We start from the raw sequence: 23475 nt of genomic DNA, 5'->3' as shown, positions 1-23475 counted from the left end.
GGTGGGGGGGCAGCAGGGGATGAGGAGCCCAGGCCCAGGCTGGGTGGTGGCAAAGGTGCCCTGGTGTTTGGACAGGGCTGGGGGGCCATGCCAGCAGGCTGTGGGAGCGTGCTGGGGTATGGCTGGGGCTGTGCTGCCTGCCCTGCAGGGCTCTGAGAGCTCCCCGCCGAGGGAGAGAGGCCAGGAGCGTGCCCCATCACTGCCTGTGTGTGTGGCTGGGAGGGGAGAGGCTGCCCCCCATCTGTGCTCAGGGTGACATGTCTGTTCTGCCCACCGTGGGAGCATGAAAGAAGAACTAAGTGAAAAATAAACATGGAAAAGCCCAAAGCCAGGGGTTGTGATTCTGGGGAGGGGAATCAAGCAATTGCAAGAGCAGCTGCTCAGCAAAGGTGAAATGAGTTCATTGAAATGAACTTTATTTCAGGTAAAGGGTAAAGTTAAGGAAAAGCTAAGAAATCCCAAAACTCTACTAAGAATGAAAGCAGCTGAAGTGGTGTCAATTGTATACGTCATTTGCAGGGACACTTCCCTTAACAGCAAAGATACTCCTGAAGGAAACGCTGAAGGACATCGTTAAGCTCAGTCTTGGTGTGACTGAAATCAGCCCAATTTTGGGTCAGAATTCTGCCTGACGTCATGCAGTAGGGCCCCAACCCCAGCGACAGACATCAGCGACCTTTGTTGGTCGCTTATAAGGACAAAGTGGCATTTGGTTTTGTTTGACCATAAGTAAATGCACGGAGCTTGTGGAGCAGCTTCCATGTTGCTGCATGAGCACATCAGGCTGTTGGGAACTTCAGCCTGTGTTCCTGCAGAGAGCCAGGTTAGAATAAAGCAGGCAGTCGTACTGGGGATGGGGGAACACTGCCTGGATGGCCTGCGGCCTCCCCATAAGGAAGAGAAGGCATTTGTGCACAGAGCACCCTGTATTTTCTCCTCCTTTCCCTACTGTCCTGGTTTCAGTTAGGACAGAGTTAATTTTCTTCCTAGTAGCTGGTGGAATGCTGTGTTTTGGCTTAGGATGAGAAGAGCGCTGATAATACCCTGATGTTTTAATTGTTGCAGAGCAGTGCTTACACCAAGCCAAGGACATCTCAGCTTCTCGCTCTGTCCTGCCAGCGGGCAGGCTGGGGGTGCAGCAGGAGCTGGGAGGGGACAGGCCCAGGACAGCTGCCCCAAATTGGCCAAAGGGGTATTCCATCCCATCTGGGGTCATGCTGAACAATATATAGGGGTGGCTAGCCGGGGGAGGGGGGCTGGACTGCTCGGGGTTCGGCTGGGCATCGGTCAGCGGGTGGTGAGCAATTGCATTGTGCATCACTTTTGTACACATTCCATGTAGTAGTACTATTATCATCGTTGTTGTTGTTATTTTCCTGTCTTAATAAAATATCTTTATCTCAACTCACAGGCTTTACTTTCCCGTTTCTCTCCCCCATCCCGGAGAGGGAGGGTGAGTGAATGGCTGTGTGGTGTTTAATTGCCGGACGGGTTAAACCACGACACCACAGGAAATAGAGAAGTACTGAGGACTGGTGTGTTGGTTGTTCTTGGTTTCTTGCTGTATTTATGTGTGGTTTCTATTCAGATTTTGGGTTCCTATTCACGTTTTATTTTCAGTATTTTATTTTTATGTAGTCCTACAGTTACAGCAGTTAATGTGTGGCACAGCATTTACCTGGCTGAGAAGGCAGCACCCCAGGGTGAAGCCCAGGTAAGACACAGGAGTTTCCAAGCCAGCTGCCTGTGAAGCTGACCACACGAGGCTGGAAATGGGTAGGTGAGGAAGTAGCTAGAGGGTATCAGCATGGGCTCTGATATGAACAGGGGCATATCAGAGTGCTACAGGCTACAGCCAGGATGGGGCTGCAGGTACTGGCTCAGCTAAGGGCTGAAGCAACAACCGGGCCTCACTCCTTCGACCTCCCCTACTCCCCCTGCAGACCCCACAAGGTTTATCTCTCTCTTCACCACAAGTGCACCTTCCCCCTCTGCTCATCTCCTGCACCCTCCAGAGCACACACCATGGCACTGGGAGATGGCAGGGAGCAGAGTGGTAGGCCTCCCTCCAACCCTCCCCATAGACCCCAAGTCCTATCAGTGTAAGAGAGCCCTTAGGGCCACCTCGGGCTCTGATCCCACAGGAGCCCTCTTCGGCTTCTTGGGTGCTCAACTGGACTTCAGGCTACGCTCATCTGCAGTGCCCAGGGTGATGATGCTTTATTGCCTTGTCTACATGGGAAGCCGGCCTCCCACCCCAGACCTGGGCCCCTGCCCTGCTCAGCTGCTGTCTTGTGATGACAACTCCCCCTGCACAAAAAAAGAGGGGGTTGGGGGAATTCATTGTGGAAAAGGTTTTATCAGTGAATTCCAAAGCAATGAAAAGTCATTTCCCCTTCGTCACAGGGGTTGCTGATAATTCAGATGGGGTAAGAACCTAGACTATTTCAGCATCACTTCTATTTAGAGGAAAGAAACAAAACAAAAAACATCTCACCTTAAGAGAGAAAAACATTTATGAAGTCACCAAGGGGCCGAGTGGGACTGGGGCACCCACACCTTCACCTTTGCTGACTAAGAGTGACCCCCGTTGTACCAACCCAGGGACATTGGCTTGCCTCAAGGCACAGCTTCCCCAAAATGTGTTCCAGAGGGAGGCAGCAACCCAGCCACAGACTACAGGCCTACAATCAGGTGTACCTTGTCCTCTTGTCCTTTCCTCTCCACCTTACCTGCTCCGAGCAGCCTGTGTAAAGCCACCTCATTGCAGTCTTCTTTGCCACCTGTGACAGCAGAGGCATTCCTCTCATCCTCGTGTTATACAAAAAGGGGAGGGATGAAAATTGCTCGCTCTTCACAGGAGATCTGAATCCTTCTTCCTTTCCTTTCAAAAATGTAAGGCCGAACTTCAGTGAATTAGCCCTTCTCCAGAAGATATTTGGCGCACAGAGACAAACCCCTGAATGCACCGATTGATGATGGAAATCTTGGCCTCGTCATAAGAGGGGACCTGCACACGTCTTCGCCTATGCCTGGTTGATGGAAAGAGAAAAAGCCTCTGCCCCGCTTTCCGCAACACCTGAAAACTGTTCGGTGTGTCCTGAAACAAATGGCTGTGCCGAGGGAAGAGCACTCTTCCTTCCATCGTGTGTTTTGTCCGCCCATTCCAGTGATGGCGCAGTTGAGGGCATGACGCAAAAACCTTTTATTCCTTTTCTACAAATTTCCACATGACATTCACTAACAAAGCAATTGACATTGGTGGGGAGATGTCCTTATCCAAATATCTATTTGGATAGTGCCTTTTTTTTTTTTTTAATTATTTTTTTTTAAAAGGCATGCATATGCAGTACAAAATGTAACCAGGGCTCATGCAAGATACGTGTGAAGCTGTTAAAGCCAGATGCCCTATCTAAAGGTGTTCTGAGTGCAGAGAACCTGTTCTCCTCCTTCACTCACAGGCTCTGGGAAAGATCTGTTGCCTCCCCCTACCCAAAGACGGCACTTACAGGCTGTGGATTTGGAGGAGTGCAGACCTACCTGGGAAGCAGTCAGGTGCTGACCGTTCGAGCCCCGCGCATTATTCCATTGTGAGAACCACAGAAGGGCCAGCCGTGTGGTAGCGGTCATGGTTCACTGTTATCTCACCCGAGAGACCTCCTCCGGGCTGGCAAGCAGCAGGGTCAGGGGAAATCCCGAGGCTTTGGGTCAACGAGACGATAGAGTTGGTGTGTGAGCTCAGCCCCAGGCACGCACTCTGCATCCGGCCAGCACCTCTTGTAGTGGGCAGGGTTTGGAGCCACCAAGTGCTCAGCCTGGGCAGAAGGTGCCAGGAGCTGAGAAGCCTGGAGGTGGGCAACACACAGGGCTGTCCCTGTCGGTATTTGACAGATTTGGGAGCGGCCCGTCTTTCTGATCCCTAGGGAGGGTTCTTTTTATCGGTGCCTGGGGATGATCACACTGCGGCGGCCTGTGTTCTCAAAGTAAACCTCCATTTGTATCCTAGGGATTGGTTTAATAAAAGGGGTGGGGCAGGGCAGAAATAGACACACAACATCACCTGCAGAGGGTATCACAACCAGGACAGAAGATAAGGATGCTAGAGAAGGACGGGGCCTGGAGACAGGCCAACGAAATGACGGAGGAGGAAGAGAGACCCAGTACGACACAGGGACTTGTTCAGAAGAAACTGTTGTAATTGCAGGGATAGTTGCAAAACAGCGTTAGACCTGGGAAGTTGTGTTTCTTTCCAACAGGTTTACAGAACAAAACGCGATGAAGGACAAAGAGAAATTAAAGCAGAGTCACTTCCCCAAAGCTCCCTCCCTCCCAACCCGCGGAGCACCTCCGCGTGCTCTTTTCTGCCAAGGACGATGCCGTAGGGTGTCAGCGCCTGCCCTTCGGGTTTTGTCTGGTCTCTCATCTCCTGCATCCTTCCTGTTCATCACAGCAGACAATAGAGAAAGAAAGAAAAAAGACATCAGTTAGCAAGGCTGCATGGGACCCACATCTCATCTTTCTAGCGCGGCAGCCTAGCATTCTGCTATCCACCATGTGCAGAGTATGCAGTATATACGTGTATGTAACAACTACAGTTCCCTCTGCAGCATCTCTTGTTGGCACAGCTCCTCTCTCTCCCACCAAGGGAGACCCAGCCAGCTTGGTGCCTGTTTCGGCAGTACTGTGGCCTACGGTCTGTAGCCTGCACCTATTCCGTGACCTGCCAGAATATGTCCCCTCCTTCGCTCGCAGCGTATCACACCAGCTTGCTGGCTGGGCTTGGCTGACCTTCTGATTCCTGTGCCAGAGCTCAGTCCTGGTGTTATTTGGGGAACTGGGGCCTCCTCCTGACATCCACATTTATTCCCTTGCGAGTTCAAGGCAATAATTTGCCTCCACGAGGATGAGGCAGAAAGCATCAGTGAGGCTTTTCTTTGGTCCACACGAGCCATTGCCCATCTGCTGTTTCCTGCCTTTTTCGAGAAGGAAACCTGCCTGTTTTTCCTGGGCTGTGTGCAGAGTGACTTTTCCTGCTCCAGAGTACCCTTTCTTTACTTTCCTCTCCCCTGCTTCCTCATCACCAGGTCTCTAACAGAAACCAGAAGATACTTTTTTCTTAAGTCAATGCAAGGGTATTACCCTTTCAATGCATTTTTAACAGTGAAGATTTCACTGGTTTCTTGTCCTTCTCCCTAACAGACCATGCAAACAGAGGCTCAGGAAGGGGGAAGGAAGAGCTGCAGAAGCTGTATTTTAATTGTGAGTGCGCCTTCTCGTTTTGCCTCTGAACGTTTCCACAGCGACCCCGTCGGCTGCATTTCTCGCTCTGGCGGTACGGTGGCACGCTGTCAAAACGCTGACAAGGACAAGGGGGTAGGCTCACTAATAAGGCCTTCTATTTCAAATCTCACTGAGACGGCTGCCATTGTAGCAAAGCTTCTATATCAGGTCCTGAGCTACATGAAATCCTATTCTGAGCATAAATAACACACCTCATTGTATACGACTTTGGCAGCTCGCTGTTGCCCTGCACTGAGGTAGGGTTGCGTATGAACACTTGGAAATTCTAGTTTTGAGAGAGAAATCGCAACCGCTTCTGGTAGTTGAGGGTGCACCTGGGACTTGAACAGTGAGATGTGCCCTCACAGCTCTTTTTTACTTAAGGGCGAGGCCATTTACACCCGTGACAAATCTCAGGGCGGTGATAACCACTGTAGCATGCTCTTGTGCTAGCACCCACCCGTCATTCAGTGTATAAAACAGCAGAGCTTCAAGAATCTGCGTGGCTCCAGAGAGCAGCTCGCTACCTTGGCCTCGTTTTTACAGCAGCACAGCTACAAGCCACGTGAAGCATCGCACAGCTGAGGGCAATAAAGCCCTCGTGACATGAACCTGTTCTTCCCAGAACACAGACCGTATGCAACTGGACTCTGTACCAGCCAGTGTAGGCTGCCTGTCCGTTTCCTAAGCGATGCCAACAACCATTTGCTCGCTTACTCTTCTCCGTGCTGTCCCGCCTTCCAACAGTCTAGGACCAGGCACTGTCAAAATCCATTACCGCTTCAGAATGGTACTATGGTATCTACTTGACAAATCCAACCTACTAGCTATTTTTATCTTTTTGTGCACGAGAAGCCCTGTGAGCCAAATTCTTTCCTTTGGAGCACCATCTTCCTTCTCATTTTTCTTTTTTGGTGAGCTCTAACTTAAATTGCGGTCATTTGCCGAGCAAGTGTTCAAGTAGAACTGGAATGGAAAGCTGGGGGGGAAACAGCAGTAAGCACCTTACCTGTTGGTTACGCTTCTGGCACGCTTTCTGTGGGATCCTTCTTGCTCTCACCTTGGCTACTCATTTCAGCTGAAAGCAAAACAGGACAGTTGTCACACGCTAGCCACCATACCCATTCAGCTTATCCCATTGCATAATAACCCCTCCGAGCCCGAAGTTTCACTCCGGCACCTAGTGGAGGCACCCAGCTCAAGAGCTTACTGACCCTCCTTGGTCTCTGCAGGCCACCGACAGAGACACAGGACCCTCCAAAGGGCAATTTAGAGTTTTGCCAGGAAATGCAGACTCAACCCTTGCCCGTCGCTGCTGCCACGTCACCGTGCTGCAGCAAGGGGGTTGTACAGATGCGCGATTGTTTCTTTGGCATCTGACAGGGAGATTTTTCACATCGGCCATGCTAACGAGGCCTACGGATCCCTCAGCTCCCCTGCACAAGGAGCAAAAAAAAAAGGATTCCCTGTGTGGAGCCTTCGGCCGAGATAGCAAAGCCTTTGATTTGAATGTCCGCGGGCTTTTGACAATGTCCCCAGCGGGACGCGGACCACGCCGTGGGCCAGATGTGGATCCATCTCTAATTACAGAGAAACTGCCTCTGCCTCCGGCTGTTCTTGAACTGCAGACAGCAGGAGCCGGGGAGAGCAGACAGGGGCAACCGCATCATCTTCCTACACATACTCATTTACTCGCCTACGAACAGTTTACACAGACAACCTTCTATTTCTGTACAGAAGTACTGAAATGTGAGAAGGCTTAAGTCAATTTCAGTACAATCTTTGTCCAAAACAACATCTACATGATCTGGCATGCCGGACCAGTCCTTGCTAGGCTACATACACGTACAAGAGGGCTCCTTCAGCACGTGCATTTTCAGAAGGAACATTTGGTATTTGTTCTGGAATGAATTCAATCGAGGTCATTCACTGTTGTTTTCTGTTTTTAACTTTGCTTGATGGTGTGGCCTCAGCTGTGGATTACGAGTCGTTTGATGTGGGGGTCAGGGAAAACCCTCACACCTGAATAGAAGATTTGGAAACTAAGGGGAGGCAAGGGGAAGCAAAGGGCCAACAGTTAGGAGCTACTTCCAGCCAGGCAGTATGACCTCTTCCCAAACTGATATCATATCAACACACCTGTTAGGACTTTGATGGATTACTTGTAAATTATTCATTATCCGTACGCAGAACGTATCCCGTAACGGCTTCCTGGATGGATGGAGCGAATAACAAGGAAAGCATCTGCTCCAGATTGCGGAGCTCTGCCACACATCGCACCGAACGAGGTCGCGTTCCTCCTATGTGTCTGCATGGCAAAGGCCAGATACTTAATAAAAAATCCTTACGGGAAGGCTGCTGCACACCGATGACAGCAGCCTTTCTCAGCCTTATTAAGTTGGCTGGTTTCTCCGGCTTGGTTTTCTGACAGTGCCACCAGGCTTTGCTCGTGTTTCTCCAAGATCTTTCTCAAAACACAAGCTTCCTTTGCAACCCGAGGCAAAGCCCTGCTGGCATGCTGAACGAGCACGCCTCCTTCCCACCCTTTCCCATTCTACAGGGATGAGCAGTTGGCCCCACTGCCGCAGACAGCACATTGCATTGACGGTGGTGAGTCGGAAACTGCTCAGGACCTCTCTGAGGGTGGCACAAATGCCCAGTGGAGCCCTGGAGAAGCCCTGACACCTACAGCCAGTGGGAGGGCAGGAGGAAGCACTGAGTCCCACTGAGTCCCACGCTGAAGGCTAGATATGTCACTACGATGCTTCCAACATAATCCTTTATGGTTAGGCCAAAAACAACACAGCCGTGAAGAGCCTGCCACGAGGGCAGATGGAAGGACCACCACTGGGTACGAAGGGCCGTGACTTGCCACCCACACTGCCTCCCAGCAGGTTAGCCCCGACGCGCTATGCTCGATCACGTCGCAAGCCCACAGTGCCCTTCTTACTGCTTCCCCAACATTTTTAGAGGTGCTGAACGGCCACCTCATGTCAACAGCCTTCTGCGCCGACAGTAATGTGCTACGACGGCCACCAGCTCAGCCAGGTGCTCCAGCTCCAGGAGGCTGCCCACCACCTACACTCAGTTTTACCTGCTGCCCCTTCCGCACCTTTGTGCAGGGCTTGCTACAGCAGGAGCAGACATTTCTGTGTGATGGAGACGGACATCTCTCTGCACTCCTCCTATCTGTTCTCTGATTCAATTCTTGCCTGCAGGGGAGGGCCTGTCTGCTTCTCCTCTCTCCATCCATCAAGCTGCTTAACAGCTCTCAAGCAAAGCCTGGGGAATGGCTTCCCCTCAAAAGCAAGCAAGCTCCCCGCAAGAGGACAATAAAATACCCTGGCACATGGCTTGCACTTGCCAGAGCCCGGCAGCTGAAGGGGTGGATGTGCTTTTGCAGCATCCCGCCTCTACCCTGTGGGACAACTACGTGCTTAAAGGTCAGGTAGTTGGGCATCACAGCGCGGCATCTAAGCAGAGAAGACGGGTAAATGGGAGACTGGAAAAGTAAGCATAGAGTCATCCAGGAGAGACAGCCTGTTTCCCCCCAGAGGATATTACCCTGTAGACCCAGGCAGCAGAGGACAAAAAGTATGATTGTGTTGATTTAAATAGGAGCTCTGTCAGCCTCTTGCAAACATAACCTCTTTCTTCAGCTGCTTCCTAAACAATGTTTCCCTTTCCACCTATATAGCTCTGCGATAGCACGTTCAGCTCTAACTCCCGACTGCTCAGGAAAGCAAATTACCTATTTTGAATTGAACCCGCTGTGCCGCGATGAAAGCTGTGCACCTGTTTACTCGGTGGATACCTTTTCCTTGGGCACTGCATCTACAACAGAAACGCGTGGCGGCGTTAGCTGCTGAGATCTTGATTTCGTATCGCTCCTGTCAGCCACGGAAGGTCAGGGTGCTGATGCCGAGCTCATCAGCTCGTGGCGGCTTAAGAAACAAGCTCAAGTTTTGGGTTTGACGCCTCTTTTGAGCTCACTGCCTCATTTTTCTTTTCTCCTATTGTGTCAGCAAGTCAAGACGCAGCGCTCCGCAGGCTCAGGATAAAAAAGGCAAGCAAAGAACTCCATTATTAAAGGAGTAAAGAGCTCAAGCCACCTAATACCAGCTGGAAATTAACAGTTACCTTAGTAATCTTCACAGCTCTGGTGGAAGAGAAAAAATTGCCCATTCACAGAGAAACACCACCTGGGAAACCCACCGCCAATGGTGGGTTTTGTCGTTGTTAAAAATACTAACTGGCAACTCTGTCCTGGGTAGAAGAAATTTAATTACCAGGGATCTTTGCTGCGGTTGCCGACAGCAACCTGTACGTTGGCAACAGGGCCCTGCATCTCTGTCTCTCTGTGCCCACTCAGGCTTACGTGCACCCCCGGCACTGGCCCATCAGGCAGCTTTCCCAATGGACAATCACAGCCAACTTTCTGAGACCAGGAATTTCGGAAATATATTGCCACATTACATTACATCCCTGCTCGCTAGGTGGACCAACGCTGAGATCTAGCTAATCTCTAAATGCTGCATTTGTGGAGTGCTTTGTCCTGTGGCACAGAACACGGGATTGAAAAACAGAGCTGGGCTGCCAGGGGGCAGCCGGTGATTTGCTCTTGGGCTTTCAGCTGCGGAGCGATGAGCTCCGATAGAAGGGGTCCGGAGGAAAAACAGGCAGTTTACATAACAACAACTGTCAAAGGGAAACTTATTAGGTTTTGTAAATGTTCCCTGTCCATTTATAAATGTGGGGGCTTTTACAGTGAAACTTGACGCTTCAGATAAAGCGTGAGGAGTTAGATCTTTCCTCCATTTTTTTTTTTAATTTTTTATTTTTATCACGCAATAGTTTTTTGAATGTGTACTGTATGACCACATGAAAAACAACCTTCTGTTAAGTTGTGGAGGAGTGAAGGCTTCCCTTGAGAGCAGAGTACTTTTCTGCAGCTTGAGTAAACACACTTTTCCCATCACTTCATGTAACAGGAAGTTTGCAGAAAAGTTACAGGATGAGCTATGTGTAGAAGACTTTGTGAGATGAGCAAGAACGGAAACAAAGAAACCTACAAAGATCGGCACTTCAGAAGCCATCTGCTGACCCCACTGTGCTGCGCTGCAGCGCGCATCACGATAGCTGTGCCATCGCTCCTCTTTCCAGCGGGAAATTCCTACAGACACTCCTCTGATAAATCTGAATTTGTTTTCTGTAAGTAGCTCATGCCACTCCAGGGATCAGAAATTAAAGCAACATAACGCGACTACAGATTTTTTGGCAGGTCGGTTATGGGGGGATGAGGAGAGAAGGCTGTTTTGGCTTTATTTGGCATGCTTACTATCGAAAGCATAATCTCCACTATTTACAAAACAAATGCAACAAAACCCATTAGGCATGCTTCCATTCTCTAAAATCGCAAAAGCTCCTCTACAGCCAGTATCAGCATCGGCCACCAGTTCAAATGCTGCAGCATGATCTGACAGCAGAGAAAGGAAATCAGCATTCAGTTCTTTGCATAATCGCTATCTCATTCTTATAGTCGTATTTCTAACTTGGAGATCTGAAAAAGTACACTTTGAATTGTTATTACGTAAATGCCAAAGAGTTTCAAGGGTGGATTTGGAATCAGCCTTCACTACAGACAGGGGACTACTCTGGGATAAATAAGAAGATGGTGACTGGAAAGCCCAATTCTGAGAACACTGCTTTTTGGAGTCGCCAAAGAGCACCCAAAGAGTTCCTGATGTAGTTCTGTTCAGCTATAGGAGTGCATCTATGAGGGTGGTAAATTTTTGACCTCACCAAAGTCTAAGCACCGGGGCCTTGATCCCGTCCAGAAAGAGCACAGAAGGTCTTTTTCTTGTTTACATGCTGATGGGCTGGAGCAGGGTCCCGGTACTCAGCTAGGCAGCTAGGTCACCCGCTTATTGAAGGTGTCAACCAGAACAACTTCATGAAGCTCCAAGTCGGGAGACTCGGGCTGCTAATATTCATAAATCCAAACAGAACCACTGCTGAGTCACAAAATCGTCATAGTACTGTTAGCAGTACATGCTCTAGGGAGAGAACTTCTCTTTTCTACCAGCCTGAGCTGTGCTGGGACTCCAAGGAAGAAGAGAAAGGAAGTCAGCTCAGAGCTGGATGGAGCCTGATGTCTATTAGAGTTCACACTCCTACCCCTTGACAGAGAGAGACACTAGCTCAGAAATTTTCAGAACTATTCCTTTCTGACTACTCTCCAAAACCAGATACATCCTGGCCAAAACAACCTGTGAAACAAAATTCTTGCAGGCCTAAACTACTGTTGAGTTACAAGGCAGGCAGACTGAATATACCAACCGACCGGATAAACAGAGTCAATTAGCAAGGTGGGGGTACGACACCGAAAGGTACTTCCACCAGACTTCCAAGAAGTCCCAGGGACTCCGTTTCATGAGAAACATACTCTGCTGTATCTTGATGGGACACTCGGAACATGGTTCCAGACATCAGAGACCTAACTGGAATCATTGCATGAACTTGCATAAGTCTCTTAACAGGTGACAGTAGACATCACATAAGCTCCCAGAGGACTCGGTGGAAGGCATTGTAAACCTCTTATTTTGAGGAGAAATGTACAGACAAATGCTAGAAAGCTATGCTACATATTCACTTTAGGACAACTAAACTATTAGAACAACTTACCATCATTACTTGAAGCTTCTGCTGCTTCGCATGTGAGTTCAACTTTCATTGGCTCTGCAGAAGTTTCCTCCTCCTCTTGCATCCCTGTAAGACAAGCCAAAGGAGAAAATATTATACTTAAGTACATAATGAATGTATAATTCTCACCTTTGCCAAGTGTGTGTGTATTTTTTTTTTTTTCTTTCTCTCTCTCTCTCCCGGAACGCTCTTATCTTTGCAGACTCTGCTGCTGCATTGAGGCAGCTGTTAAGGAAAAGGGCAGAGGATATAGGGGGAGGAACATGGTTTGAAAATAATTGATCGAGTATTTGCAGTTGTCTGCACCCGTTCCTAAATAGCAAACCCCATCATAGTGCGGGCTTCTTCCCCCCCCGCCATCCTTTCCCTCATCATTTTCGAAGCAGCTCTTTGCTCATAAACAGCTATATGTGATGGGGACCTAATCACACTCAAGTTTCTCTAGCCAGCAGAATAAAAATAGATACTGTGAGAGTTCAAATACACTGGTGTTCAGATGCAAAACAGAATTTGAATGTAGGAAAATGCATTTTATTGCTGAAACTCCACATTTTTATCTCTTCTGCCTCAGGCTTACCTGGAAACTTAGATTCAATCTCCTAACAATATTTGAAATGAAGGGAAAAAAATGTTTTTTTGCAGTTTCATACACAGTTCTCCTCATGCTCTGCTATTCAGAGCACTCAGAAGCCTGTTTTTCGTTGATTTCCACCAGGGTGCTTCTTGACTTTTGCAGCCACCGTAAACCTGTTGCACCTATCCCGCGGTTCAACGCCAGGATGTCAAGCTGCTGGTTGCTTAGCAATCGAGCCGTTCAGGCTGCTCTTGCGAGACAGCCCAGCGTAGCAAGGACTGGAATGCTTCATAAACGCTTTCCTTTTGAGCACAAACCATTTACCACCTCAGTAACAAAGTCCCACATTCAAAGTCTGTCCCTTTTCGGTACAGTTCTACTGTATTTCATTTTGTTTTTGTATTTTTGTTTGTTTGTTTCGTCCCTAAACACATATTTACCACTGAAGTTTTCCTTCTGATGTACCTGCAAGCCGACACACCTTGATGGAGCAAGCAAGGCTCTCACAGGCAACTTCCAGCATGCTCCTGAAGTTCTATTAAGCATGAAAATGCTGAAACAAAGAGCCGGCAAATACAGAAACCAACAAAAAGCAGCCACCAGAAAGCCTGGTTCACCGTTTCAGTGAATGTGGGGGAAAGGGCGATGGATGACTTTACAGTCAGAGAGATGTCACTCATCCTTTCAGTAGATCTTAGTTGTATGGCAGAAGCCCTTTGGTGGGTCGTCATACCACCAGTTTCACCTCTTCCTCACTGGTGTAAGTCACCGCCCCGCACAAACACACAAAATGCCTGAAAATGCCTGCGATGGTGAACTTGGCACGTCAGCGAATGCCGGTGATGGCCACTTCACGCGCACGTCAGATCCCTGATGCTCCTCCCGGGAACTGAGGAGAAGGAGCTTGGTTTTCTCCTGAGGTTTCTCACACAACAAAAAGCCCATCGCTCTTCTTTGCTTGTGCAGAGGGTAAGCCCATGCCACTCCACCGTGGAAGTGTGTATGCACACACCAGGAATTTGCCAAGCACAAGGATGGTAACACTTGAAATCTGCCTGATTCCTTTGAGCAAACTCACCATGAAATCTGGGCAGCCATCAAAGCACTCCTTTTTGAGGAAGCTACTCTGAAAGATCTCATTTCTGCTCCTTTTTGATTAGCTTGGGGAAATAGCTGTACGCAGAACAACATTTGGGGAAAATTACTGCCCCGCCACCAGCGCAGCCCGTGCTGAATGCAGCGTTTCCCACTGGGACGCTCAGACATCTCCTGTGGGGATCCGGGCTTCTCGCTCAGCACCAGCGCACTCCGACTGGCAGCTGATGCCTCTGAATCAGGCTTTGCCTCCTCTCAAACACCGTCTATTAACCAAATAAAGCAGATGCGATGTGACAGGTTGTGTCTGGGCTCCCAGCTCCTCTAACAGCTAGAGATACCGTGGCGGCTGGCAGCTTCTGAAGACGCCTGCATGGAGCTCCCCAGCCCTATCCCAAGATCTCCCATTAACTAGCCGGCATGCCTGGCTGCCCTGCGCTGCCAAAAGGTTTCTCGCTTTCAATTTCAGAAACCTCTCATGCAGCTGACAGGTGCAAAGGATTATTGGCATGATGCTAGCTGAGGACAGAGCCTAATTAAAGCCCCGGCACCTTGAGCACGCGTGTGCGTGTTTGGGTGTGCACGTGCACGTGTGTGCTAGTTGGGGCTGCTGGTGCAGGGAGTGGAAGGCATTGAGGGCCCTCAATACCAAAAGCTGAGGCCAGGAAGGGGGCTACAACAGCAGCAGCAAATCGGCCAGATGACCTTTCACAAGGTTCAGGGCCATGAACTTTGTCAGAAGAACACTAGTGGCTTGATCTGTGTTTTCCCCTTCCTCCCGAGACCAAATAGTTGAATTCCCACCCCTTCGGGGACTGGATTATGGCCACATCATGATTTTCATGGCATATGTTGATTGTTGCATATTGTGAGCAAGAACACGATAGCGAGAAACAACATTCAGGGACAAAAAAAGGCAGACGATATTTTAATCCTTAGCAAAACTGAGTACCACTGGGAGCTTTGCAAGGACGTTTGTACACTGTACCAGCTGATCTTAGGGAAGACTTTCAAACTCTTTTAACGTAAACCTTCATCTCTTCCCTTGCTCTTCTTGTGGGTGGGGGGTAGCTGTAGTCTCTACCCTGACACGTATGTGGAAAGGGTATGATCCACAAAGCTTCTCCCCTGCCGTGCCATAAAACTGAGCGCCTTGCAGAAGCAAGCCTATTTCACAAAAGCAGCAGAATCTGAACCAGACCAGAACCGCCTTGACAGCCAATTTATTCCAGAGGCCTCCCCTGCCCCCCACTGGTTTCGATCGCTGCAGGTTAGAGCACAAACAAGCAAGGTATTTCGGGTCTCTGAGCGGGAGCTGAGCGTTACGGACTCAGAAGAAGCCTGGGAGATGCCCCTTTCAATTCCAATTACCATTTCCAATCATGCTCCTGACAGAGCTCATTGCCCCAGCCCTTTGTAGGCTGCCTACAGAGCTAGCAAAGCCGTGGGTGACAACTGGATTCTGGTGCAGGTAAGAGCGGCTCCCACCCTTTTTAAACAAGCAAGATAAATATTTACTAGGGAGATAGAAATCTCTGTGCTCTTATTTCATCTTTTTTTTCTCCTTTACGGTCACAATCTGTCCGCAGTTCCACGTGGTTCCAGCTACCCTGCCACTCTTTCTCTGGGAAACACAGCTCCCAGTTGAGGTGCAATGCACGACATTAAAATGAAGATGTGTTTGTGGTCTGTTAGCATCAGTTCTAAAAGTGCCTGACTACAGAGGTCAGATATCTGTCGCTTCCCCATGCTCCTGATAAATTGATAAGTGAAAAGCATAACCCTCCTCCTTTTCCCTCCTCACGAGGCTTATATCTATATCGAGCGATGAAATCGGGCAACTACGTGGGCTTAGAAGCTATAATGCAGAGCGATCCATAAAAACTCATTTTTGCCCGATCATCAGCAAGGCTTTGCTGTATACTGAGGAGTGCCTTTGTAATCAGGAGAGAGAGAGGCAGGCTCCTCTCCCAGGTAATTCAAAGCAAAATCCTACCTCAGTCTCTCTAGAATCAATGAATCTCATTCCTGGAAGGTGCCGCAATTGGGTTTCTGCTCTCAGCTGCCCAGCTCCCGGGGGGTTATTTCTCACCATTAGCTGTTGAGGGAGCGGGGGAGATCAGGTGCTCTTGGCAGAGCCCAGCCTCCAAGCTGCGCCTTGGCAGCGCCCTCCTGCCGGCCCCGAGCAAGGGCTTATCAGATGGGCTTTGAAGCACGAGGCTGGATTTCTGCAATTAGTTCCCAGCCTCTTCTAATGCCAGGGCCGAGCTTTAAGACAAACAGAATATGAGATTTCATGCATGAGTGAGGTGCGCCGGTGCAACCAGCCAACACCAAGATAACTTAAACCTTCACAAATCCCCCACCCTAGACGTCTTGCAACCACGTGTGAAATCCTTGCCCTAGGACCGTTCTGAACTCTTGAAGAAAAAACAGTTACCAATAACACAATGGTTCAAGGCTAGGCTATTTTTTTTTCCAGTAAAACGGCACAGTTGTTGCATCTGGAAAACCTCTGCCCAACGGTTTCAGGTAACACCGCAGGATTTCTAACAAAATGCTATCCTGTCCATGGACGATTTGCAGCCGGGGGACATTCATTACATTATTTGCCTAGCAGTTGCTTCTGCTCTGGTTATATACCTTGAAAAAAATCACCTCCGTGGTTACATAATGTGAAAACGACATCGTAGCTATTCTGAGTGATCCAGATTTCCCTGATTCAGAGCCATGAAATACAATTTATTGTTTTTGCATTTAGCTGTAAATATGCTTCCCCTAATTGGGAGACAGTGAGAAAGAGAGGCTCGTTAAAATCTGAATTTCTCCGGCTACAGTGCAAAGGCACCATTTTTCATCCGCAGCCACAAAAATGAAAGACAAAGCTCTTCTGACCCAGAGCTGTATTGTCTGATCTGTCAAAACCGGTTCCATTTCTCTTGCTCTGCAAATAGCCAGGGCTGTTTTTCCCTTCTTCCCAGTCATTTCACTGTAGCCGTTTGCTAATGTTACTGTCAAGCCTTCACGGGCTTTGTTTACTGCAGTATTTTAGTAGCATAAACGCCGTTTCACTCAGGAACTAAGGGGCCTGGTTTGACTCCTATTCACCACCTCCATCTGGCACGAGTGACCCTTTCAGCCAGACCAAATTCTCTCACAAAAAAGATTTATGATCTCTTCATGTATGGCTCTATGTGCAAAACCACCCCCACCTGCTGCTCTCAGGGCTCTAAATCACAGCACTCGTGGCCCATCTTAATTTTGTTATGCTGATGATCGAGGACAGTTTCTCCCTCGCCATCCTTCCACGATGCCCAGGTCGAGTATGAGGTGCGATCAGTGCAGCTTCACAAACAATAAACATCTCCATCTGTTACCTCTGGAATATTTTAGCTTGATCAAAGAACTCCCTGGTAATTAGACACCCTGGAGATGAAAATGAAATCTCGAGATTTCAGAGGAAGGTGTACTGGCTGGGAAGCCAGCTTCACCAGGCTTTGGAAGGAGCTGAGCATCATTTCATAATGCCACGTGCAGGCTATCAGGATTCACAGCCCCTTCATCATTAAAGGGAGCATTTATCATCCCTTTTGGCATCTTGGCTTTGTCTCCTAGGGTAACCAGTGCTGTGAGGCTCCCTGTCCCTCCAGTGCAGTGTGCATTGTGTCGCCTCTGTGTTTGCGCGTGCATCTGTGCCTAAAGGCATCGCACTGCTTCCAGTCACTGTTCTTTCCAGCTCAAGCTGTACTGCAACTTTTTGAATGCGACTTAAAAGTCTCCTAGATCCACTTATTGCTATCCCCTTCCAGTTCTTTCCTAAACATACTCTTAGGAAATCTCCTTATGCCTCCTTTTCCCTAAAGGTGGAAATGGGAGCGCAGGGAGGAGTGTCTCACAGCAATACAGCCCAAAAGACCCTTACAAATTGGGCGTCTCTAAAATCACTAATGCCCATCAGGAGCTCTTTGTATCCTTTGTCTCTCTGCCACAACAGGATAAACCTGCACGCAGCAGGCCCTTGATGAATGCAAGGGCATGTAATTTTAAGAAAAGGCCTTTCTGAGTTTTTACTCTGACAGAAAGGCCACAGTGCTGTTTTCCAGATGCTCTTTCTGTGAAACCTTTCATCAGAGAAGAGCCCTACGGCAGGGAATATCAGAAATGGAGCACCCGGAGGCTTTTATCGCATTCTTCAACTACTGTCTGTTAACCTAACTAAAATGTTGCCTGGTAGTATTCAAACCAGGAGATTACCTGGCCCGAACTGCTTTCAAGGCTCTTGTGCGCTATTTGCCTGACTGAAAATGAGGCAGATAGCATGCTCAGAGGTCTTACAGAAAGTGTAGGTGTTCTCAAAACACAGAGGTCTCTAGGAATAATTATTTTCCTTTCTTCCCCATTCTGTCATTTCCCCTGCCACTTCTGACCACTTACCGAAATTCCTGAGTTATGGGGTTCAGTTCCTGATCACCAGCACCCTGATGGTAAAGATGGTGTGAGGAACTGCAGCACTGGAGGATCTCTTCACGTAAGCCAGAGGAACCCTCCAGGTCTCCCGAGGCTCAGCTTCCACCGGGGAGAACCAACTTTTGGGCATTTGGAAACATTTCTCTGCTCTCTAGGTTATTGGAACAAGCCTGCTGAGCAACCACTGCCTGCCCGAATGATACCAGCACATCCATCCCCATCACACCACACACACTGCCAGGCTTCTAGTCTGTCTCCAGATACTCTTGCACAGCAGGTTGAACCCCTCCCTGAGCCACTAATCTGGGGTGAGGGCTCGGATCCTTAATTTTGAAGAGCTGACCCAGGTGCCTGGTATCTTCAGTAGGCCTTGCTTTCCCCTCCATCGCAAACACCTGAACAGCCCGCGCTGCCACTGCATTTTCCATCGGCATGCACCATGCCCCTTCAATCTCCCTTGCCACCTCACGTTCACCATGCTTTCTGAACATTTCAAATAATCCTGATGCAGCTACAGCAAAGCAAGACTGTGAAAGCAAAGAGGTCCCAGATCTCACAAGCAGGATGGGTTTGTCAGAACATGGCGCTATTTATTCCAGAAATGGTGCAGAGCTTTTCCATTCCCCTCTACAGGAGCCACCCCGACAGAAGAGGTCACATTGATCCTCAGCCTGAGCAGCTGTACCAGAACTAGGCAGGTTTTGGGAGGGGATGGAAGTGATAATTAGAAGAAAGAGAAATCATACGGAATGGGTGGTGAGGCAGAGGGTAAGAGCCTGAGAGGACACAAATAGAGAGTTGCTTGAGAACTGGAAGAGACAAAAGTCCCCGTCAAACATTACAACGCTCTCAGACAAGCCACCACATCTTTTACAAAGTCCCCAACCCTGGCTACAACGGCAAGAACAACAGGGTGAACCACGAGCACAGGACAAAAGGAGGCTTTGCCTGAGTGTCTTTTAAAGTGTAGCCAGGGCTGCTCACCCTTACGACCGCAACCATTCATTTCTGGGGGCACTGCTTCTGAAAGAGATTACTGCGGAGTCAAAGAGGAGCCCTGGAAAACGCTGTTTGCTTCCTTTTCAAGGAGGCCTGCGGCCAAGTATGTGAAAAATGAGCTTCAAAGTGGCAGGGAAGAGCAGTGGAAGAGTAAATAAGGAGGGTGTGTGGTTCCACCTGAAAGGCAGCAACAAAATACTGTGTGAGAGAGGAGACTCTTCCCTGTAATTTATCCAACCCGCCTTTTGCAGCTTAAAATGGATGGGATGTTCTCAACAGCCAGAGGTGGCAAGGTTCAAAGGCCTGTTACCGGATGGCACCTCGCAGGCCTGCTGGAATTTGCAAATGTTTTCTGAGGCAAAGATGCCACAGCCAGCATGAGAAAGCGAGGGGGAGGGCAAAGAAAAAAAAAAAAAAAAAGAACAAAGAAGCCCACTTACTAAAACCCTGGGTAACCAGAAGTAGAGTATCCATCGCACCTGGCTGAAACATCTCGCTAGTCAGAAAGAGCACTTCCTTTTCTAAAGGCTCATCAGGTCCCAGCCGAGCACCCTGTTTTCATTTTTATAAACCTGCTAGCTTCCTAGAACCAAGCTGAACAGAATATGAAACTCATTTGCTGGAAAAGAAGTGGTAATTGGCAGCACTCAGTAACAAAGGCCTCACAGGTGATACTCATCATATCTTTTTCCCCTACCAAGACGCATGTTTGGTAATGATCCTTTTTCAAAAACAATTAAAGAACTATACACTGTTTTGTGTGTTCCTTTTTATACTGAGTTTTGCTCTGACTCTTTCACAGCCGAAGCTGTACAGCCAGCTTCAACTATACGGTAACAGATGTCTGAGCAATGCACATACACACGCTTGCCCGTGTATGTGTGTACATGCATATATAGTTACTTCCAAGGGCAGTAGGAAATTTCTTGTAAATAAATGGCTGGGGGTGGTTTTCCCTCTGTAAAGGGGACAGCTGAGTGACAGATGACAGTGCTGGATGCGTTCCTGACGGCGATGCTCCCCACTCTGCTCGGGAAGCGCCACGTGCCCTATGGAGAAAAGCCATCGCTGAAATCTGGCTGCTGGAGATTCGGGCTGCTTTCACTGTCAGAGGGTGTCATTAACGCTGATTGCTGCACCCAATTCTCCAGTGAAAGCCTGGCTTTCTCCTCTACAGCGCTAAGCCTGCCAATGCTAGCCAGCTTGAAAGGAACTGAGGGAAGAACAAACGTATAGCGAGTGCTATATTGCTGTATTAGCTCCTAAGCACAGATGCCATTTTTCATTTCTACCGATAACTTGATGAACATAAGAGAAAAATTTTACCACGATTGCACTATAAGGAGGCACCCGCTGTTCCTGCCCCGCTTTAATTGAGAGCTCCGGGTCAGCTCAACCACGCTGTGATATTGGAAGCACCATTCGGCACTTGTCTACTCGGTTCTCATTTTGGGGTGTTTATAGTCCCATCAAAACATTTCATATTCTGAATAAATTCATTGTACCAAATGATGAATTTGGTGGTGCCTTGCTTTCAAGCAGAGGACTGTTTAAGATAACTGAGCAATACCTGCAGCTTATTTTGAAACAAGATAGAGCCCAGCAAGCAGATTCAGTAGGAGGGCAAGAGAAAATAAGTGCCTTAGTTTTACCTCCAGAGAGGAAGGAGGGCTGGAACCCCACTCACTGGCATTTCCCGGTCACATTTGTCCCCTGAGAGCTGAGGCTCAGCTGAGAAGAGCTGAAGCACTCACCTGGCATCTCCCTACAGGGTGCTGGCCCGGCAGCCTTCAGAGTTCAGCTGGGCACAGACAGGCCAGGGCAAGGGCAGGGCTCAGCTCTGGGTGCCCCATGCCAGCAGGGAATGACCCCATCTTCCTTTCAACACAGAGCACACGTAGAAGTAAGCCATGAGAGGGGCCAAAGTCCCTAAATCGCAGCACTGCCGGAGGGAACTGCATGCTACATACACCCAGACCGAGACAAGCCTCAAGGAACAGCCCAGTTACCACCGCAGTTGCTTCAGCTGGGTGGTGGCAATCGTGCTTTTCTGCTCAGCTTTTACTACTGATGTTCTGGTGAGCGAGGGAGGTGCAGAGCCAGACCGCGATAGTGTAGCTGGTGTTAGCTACTCAAAAATACTTGCTCCAGTCCTCCTGACGGTTGCCCATCTCCCACAACACTAGGAATGTTTCCAAAACACTAAAAAGCAAAACGAAAAGGAAGATTTCTCCAAAGCAACACCCAGAAAAGTCATCACCAGCCCTGGGTGTTACCACCCGCATCTTAGGAGCTCACCGCCGCACAGCGATCAGTTTTTGGCATTCCTGGAGTACTTCAGGGGCATTGACTGGATTTTGAGTACCAAATCTATCTGCTCTATTGCATGGGGAAAATTTTAAGGCAAAAGTCCAGGCTTGAATTTTTTTCTGCTACAGAGCTTCCAGGAAAACAATTTTGCAGGCCAGGACAGAGCAAGTGTCGGTGCTGGCAGTCATACGCTTGCTTCTCTTCCTTGCGGAGAGCCATTATGCAGTGTTTTCTAAAATTGTAAATGTTCTTTCGGGCTCACAATGGGAAACAACACTAATATGCATCACAGGGTGTGAGATAAAATGTGCGGCGCTATTGTTGCCTTTGATTTGTCTTCCATTTATATCAGCTCTCGGGAAGAATTACAAAAAGACAGAGCTGCAGATTTTTCTTCTCAACTTTTTCACATTTAATCCTTTGTTTGGTTCATAAATGCTAGGGTCTAACTAGGATGCTACATCAGAGAGAGACATTTACATTTGGATAATGTAATGCAAAGAATACTAACAACTACAATCCTCCCCCCTCCAAACAGCTCCAGAGTACTTCCCACCTGACCTCAGCTTTGTAAAACAGGGATCTGGATTATTTGATTATTTGCTTTAAGCTGAATGTTTCTTTCTCTTTCTCCAGTAAGTCAGCATTCAGAGTTATTATTTTTTTGCCTTTTTCTTGATTAGTGGAAATCTCTGGATTTCACATGTACCAGAGACTTACTTGTGTGAAAAGGAAGCAAACCCAAATAGAGAGTTATGCCAAGGGTGGCTCGTGACTAGAGCGTTTTTTTTTTAAATTACTTTGGGTAGAAATTAGAGCGACTTGTTTGGAAAGCTTAGGCACAGTTTTTCCTCAGCAATCTCACCTACACTCCAAATTATTGAAGATTCCTCAAAGCCAAGTTATATCTTGAGGCACCAAATAGAAATTGGAGGCCAAAACCATAAACCACATAATACACAGACTGCAGAAAACTCTATGGAAAAAGGGGGGGAGGGGGGGGAAGGGGGGGGCTTTCACTTTTGTCTGAATATGTTTCTTATCAGAGAATATACTTTCAAATAGGCCAGGATTTTTCCTTTTAGCACTGGAGATCATATCCCTTTTTCTCCATCAAACGCTCCTTTAACACAGGGATTGTTCTAGATAGTGGCAGACGTAGGTCAGTATTTTCAAAAATAGGTGACTGAAGTTAGGAGCACTTTAAAATGGAGTTTAGATCCTGATTTTCAAAAGCTCCAAGCACCCAGCAGATCCAATTGGCTTCAAAGGGTGTCACTTCATAGGATGCTTGGGATGTGCTCAGCATTCTTGAAAATCAGGCTGCCTATCTGGCATCCTAAACGGGGATTCATAAATTCAGTGCCAATTCCCACTGCACTGAAGATGACGCCACCTCTAGGACCTGTGTGTAGAGAGCTCAGTGACATTATAACTAACAAACTGGCTTTTGCCTTCTTCTTCCCACAGCAGAGTTTACAGAACAGCTAATAAAACCGGTGTCTGTCATGAAAACTGTCAGACTCTCAAGTCTACTAAGATAAGTCTAATTTTCCTTCACACTGTTGAGCGGGTCTGTAACAGCTCCCCAAATCCACCTAAATAACTGATGGCCTGCAAAGGTTCCTTACAGCGAGGTGTCCTGAGGGCCAGCTGGAATACAGCAGCCATTGCTACAAGATACTCTGACACAACAATCATTAAAGTACCAAAATCCAGGCTAGCACACTGTAATCCTCAGCCCTTCCGTAATGCCATCCTCCCACAATGGGGTGCCTCAAAACTTAGAGGCTACTGCCCGTGATCTTAGCACCAAAGTTAAGACCTCTGCCAATTAAGCCAGAAGAGAATAATTGTGTTAGCAACTGATAGCAGCAGACGATTGTCCCACTAAAGGAGGATGACATCTATACATTAAAAGCGTTTCCTCAAGGCAAACTCCTTCAGATTGCTGGATTTGGACCATGTTTTATGATTTATTCATTATGAAGAGCTTCTTCGCTCATGAACTTGCAGATGCCCAAAGCCTTTTTATAAGACAACTTTCA

General features: G+C 48.3%; 1 protein-coding gene across 1 annotated transcript in view; it reads right to left on the bottom strand.

The window, feature by feature from the left end:
• Positions 1 to 4202: 4202 nt before the first annotated feature.
• MACROD2 (mono-ADP ribosylhydrolase 2) overlaps positions 4203 to 23475 on the bottom strand; it is an 852361-nt gene continuing 833088 nt past the window's right edge. Inside the window, exons 17-19 of the mRNA XM_082757433.1 lie at positions 11965 to 12048; positions 6290 to 6358; positions 4203 to 4437 (exon numbers count right to left, since the gene is read on the bottom strand). Of these exons, the coding sequence (XP_082613559.1) occupies positions 6297 to 6358; positions 11965 to 12048 (146 nt within the window). The 3' untranslated portion in view covers positions 4203 to 4437; positions 6290 to 6296. The remainder of the gene's footprint in view (positions 4438 to 6289; positions 6359 to 11964; positions 12049 to 23475) is intronic.

This window comes from Aythya marila (genome assembly GCF_965140915.1).
Source record: "Aythya marila genome assembly, chromosome: 3".
In the NCBI taxonomy this organism is placed as follows: domain Eukaryota; kingdom Metazoa; phylum Chordata; class Aves; order Anseriformes; family Anatidae; genus Aythya; species Aythya marila.
The sequence above is the reverse complement of the archived record's forward strand: the minus strand, read 5'-3'. Positions and strand labels throughout refer to the sequence as shown.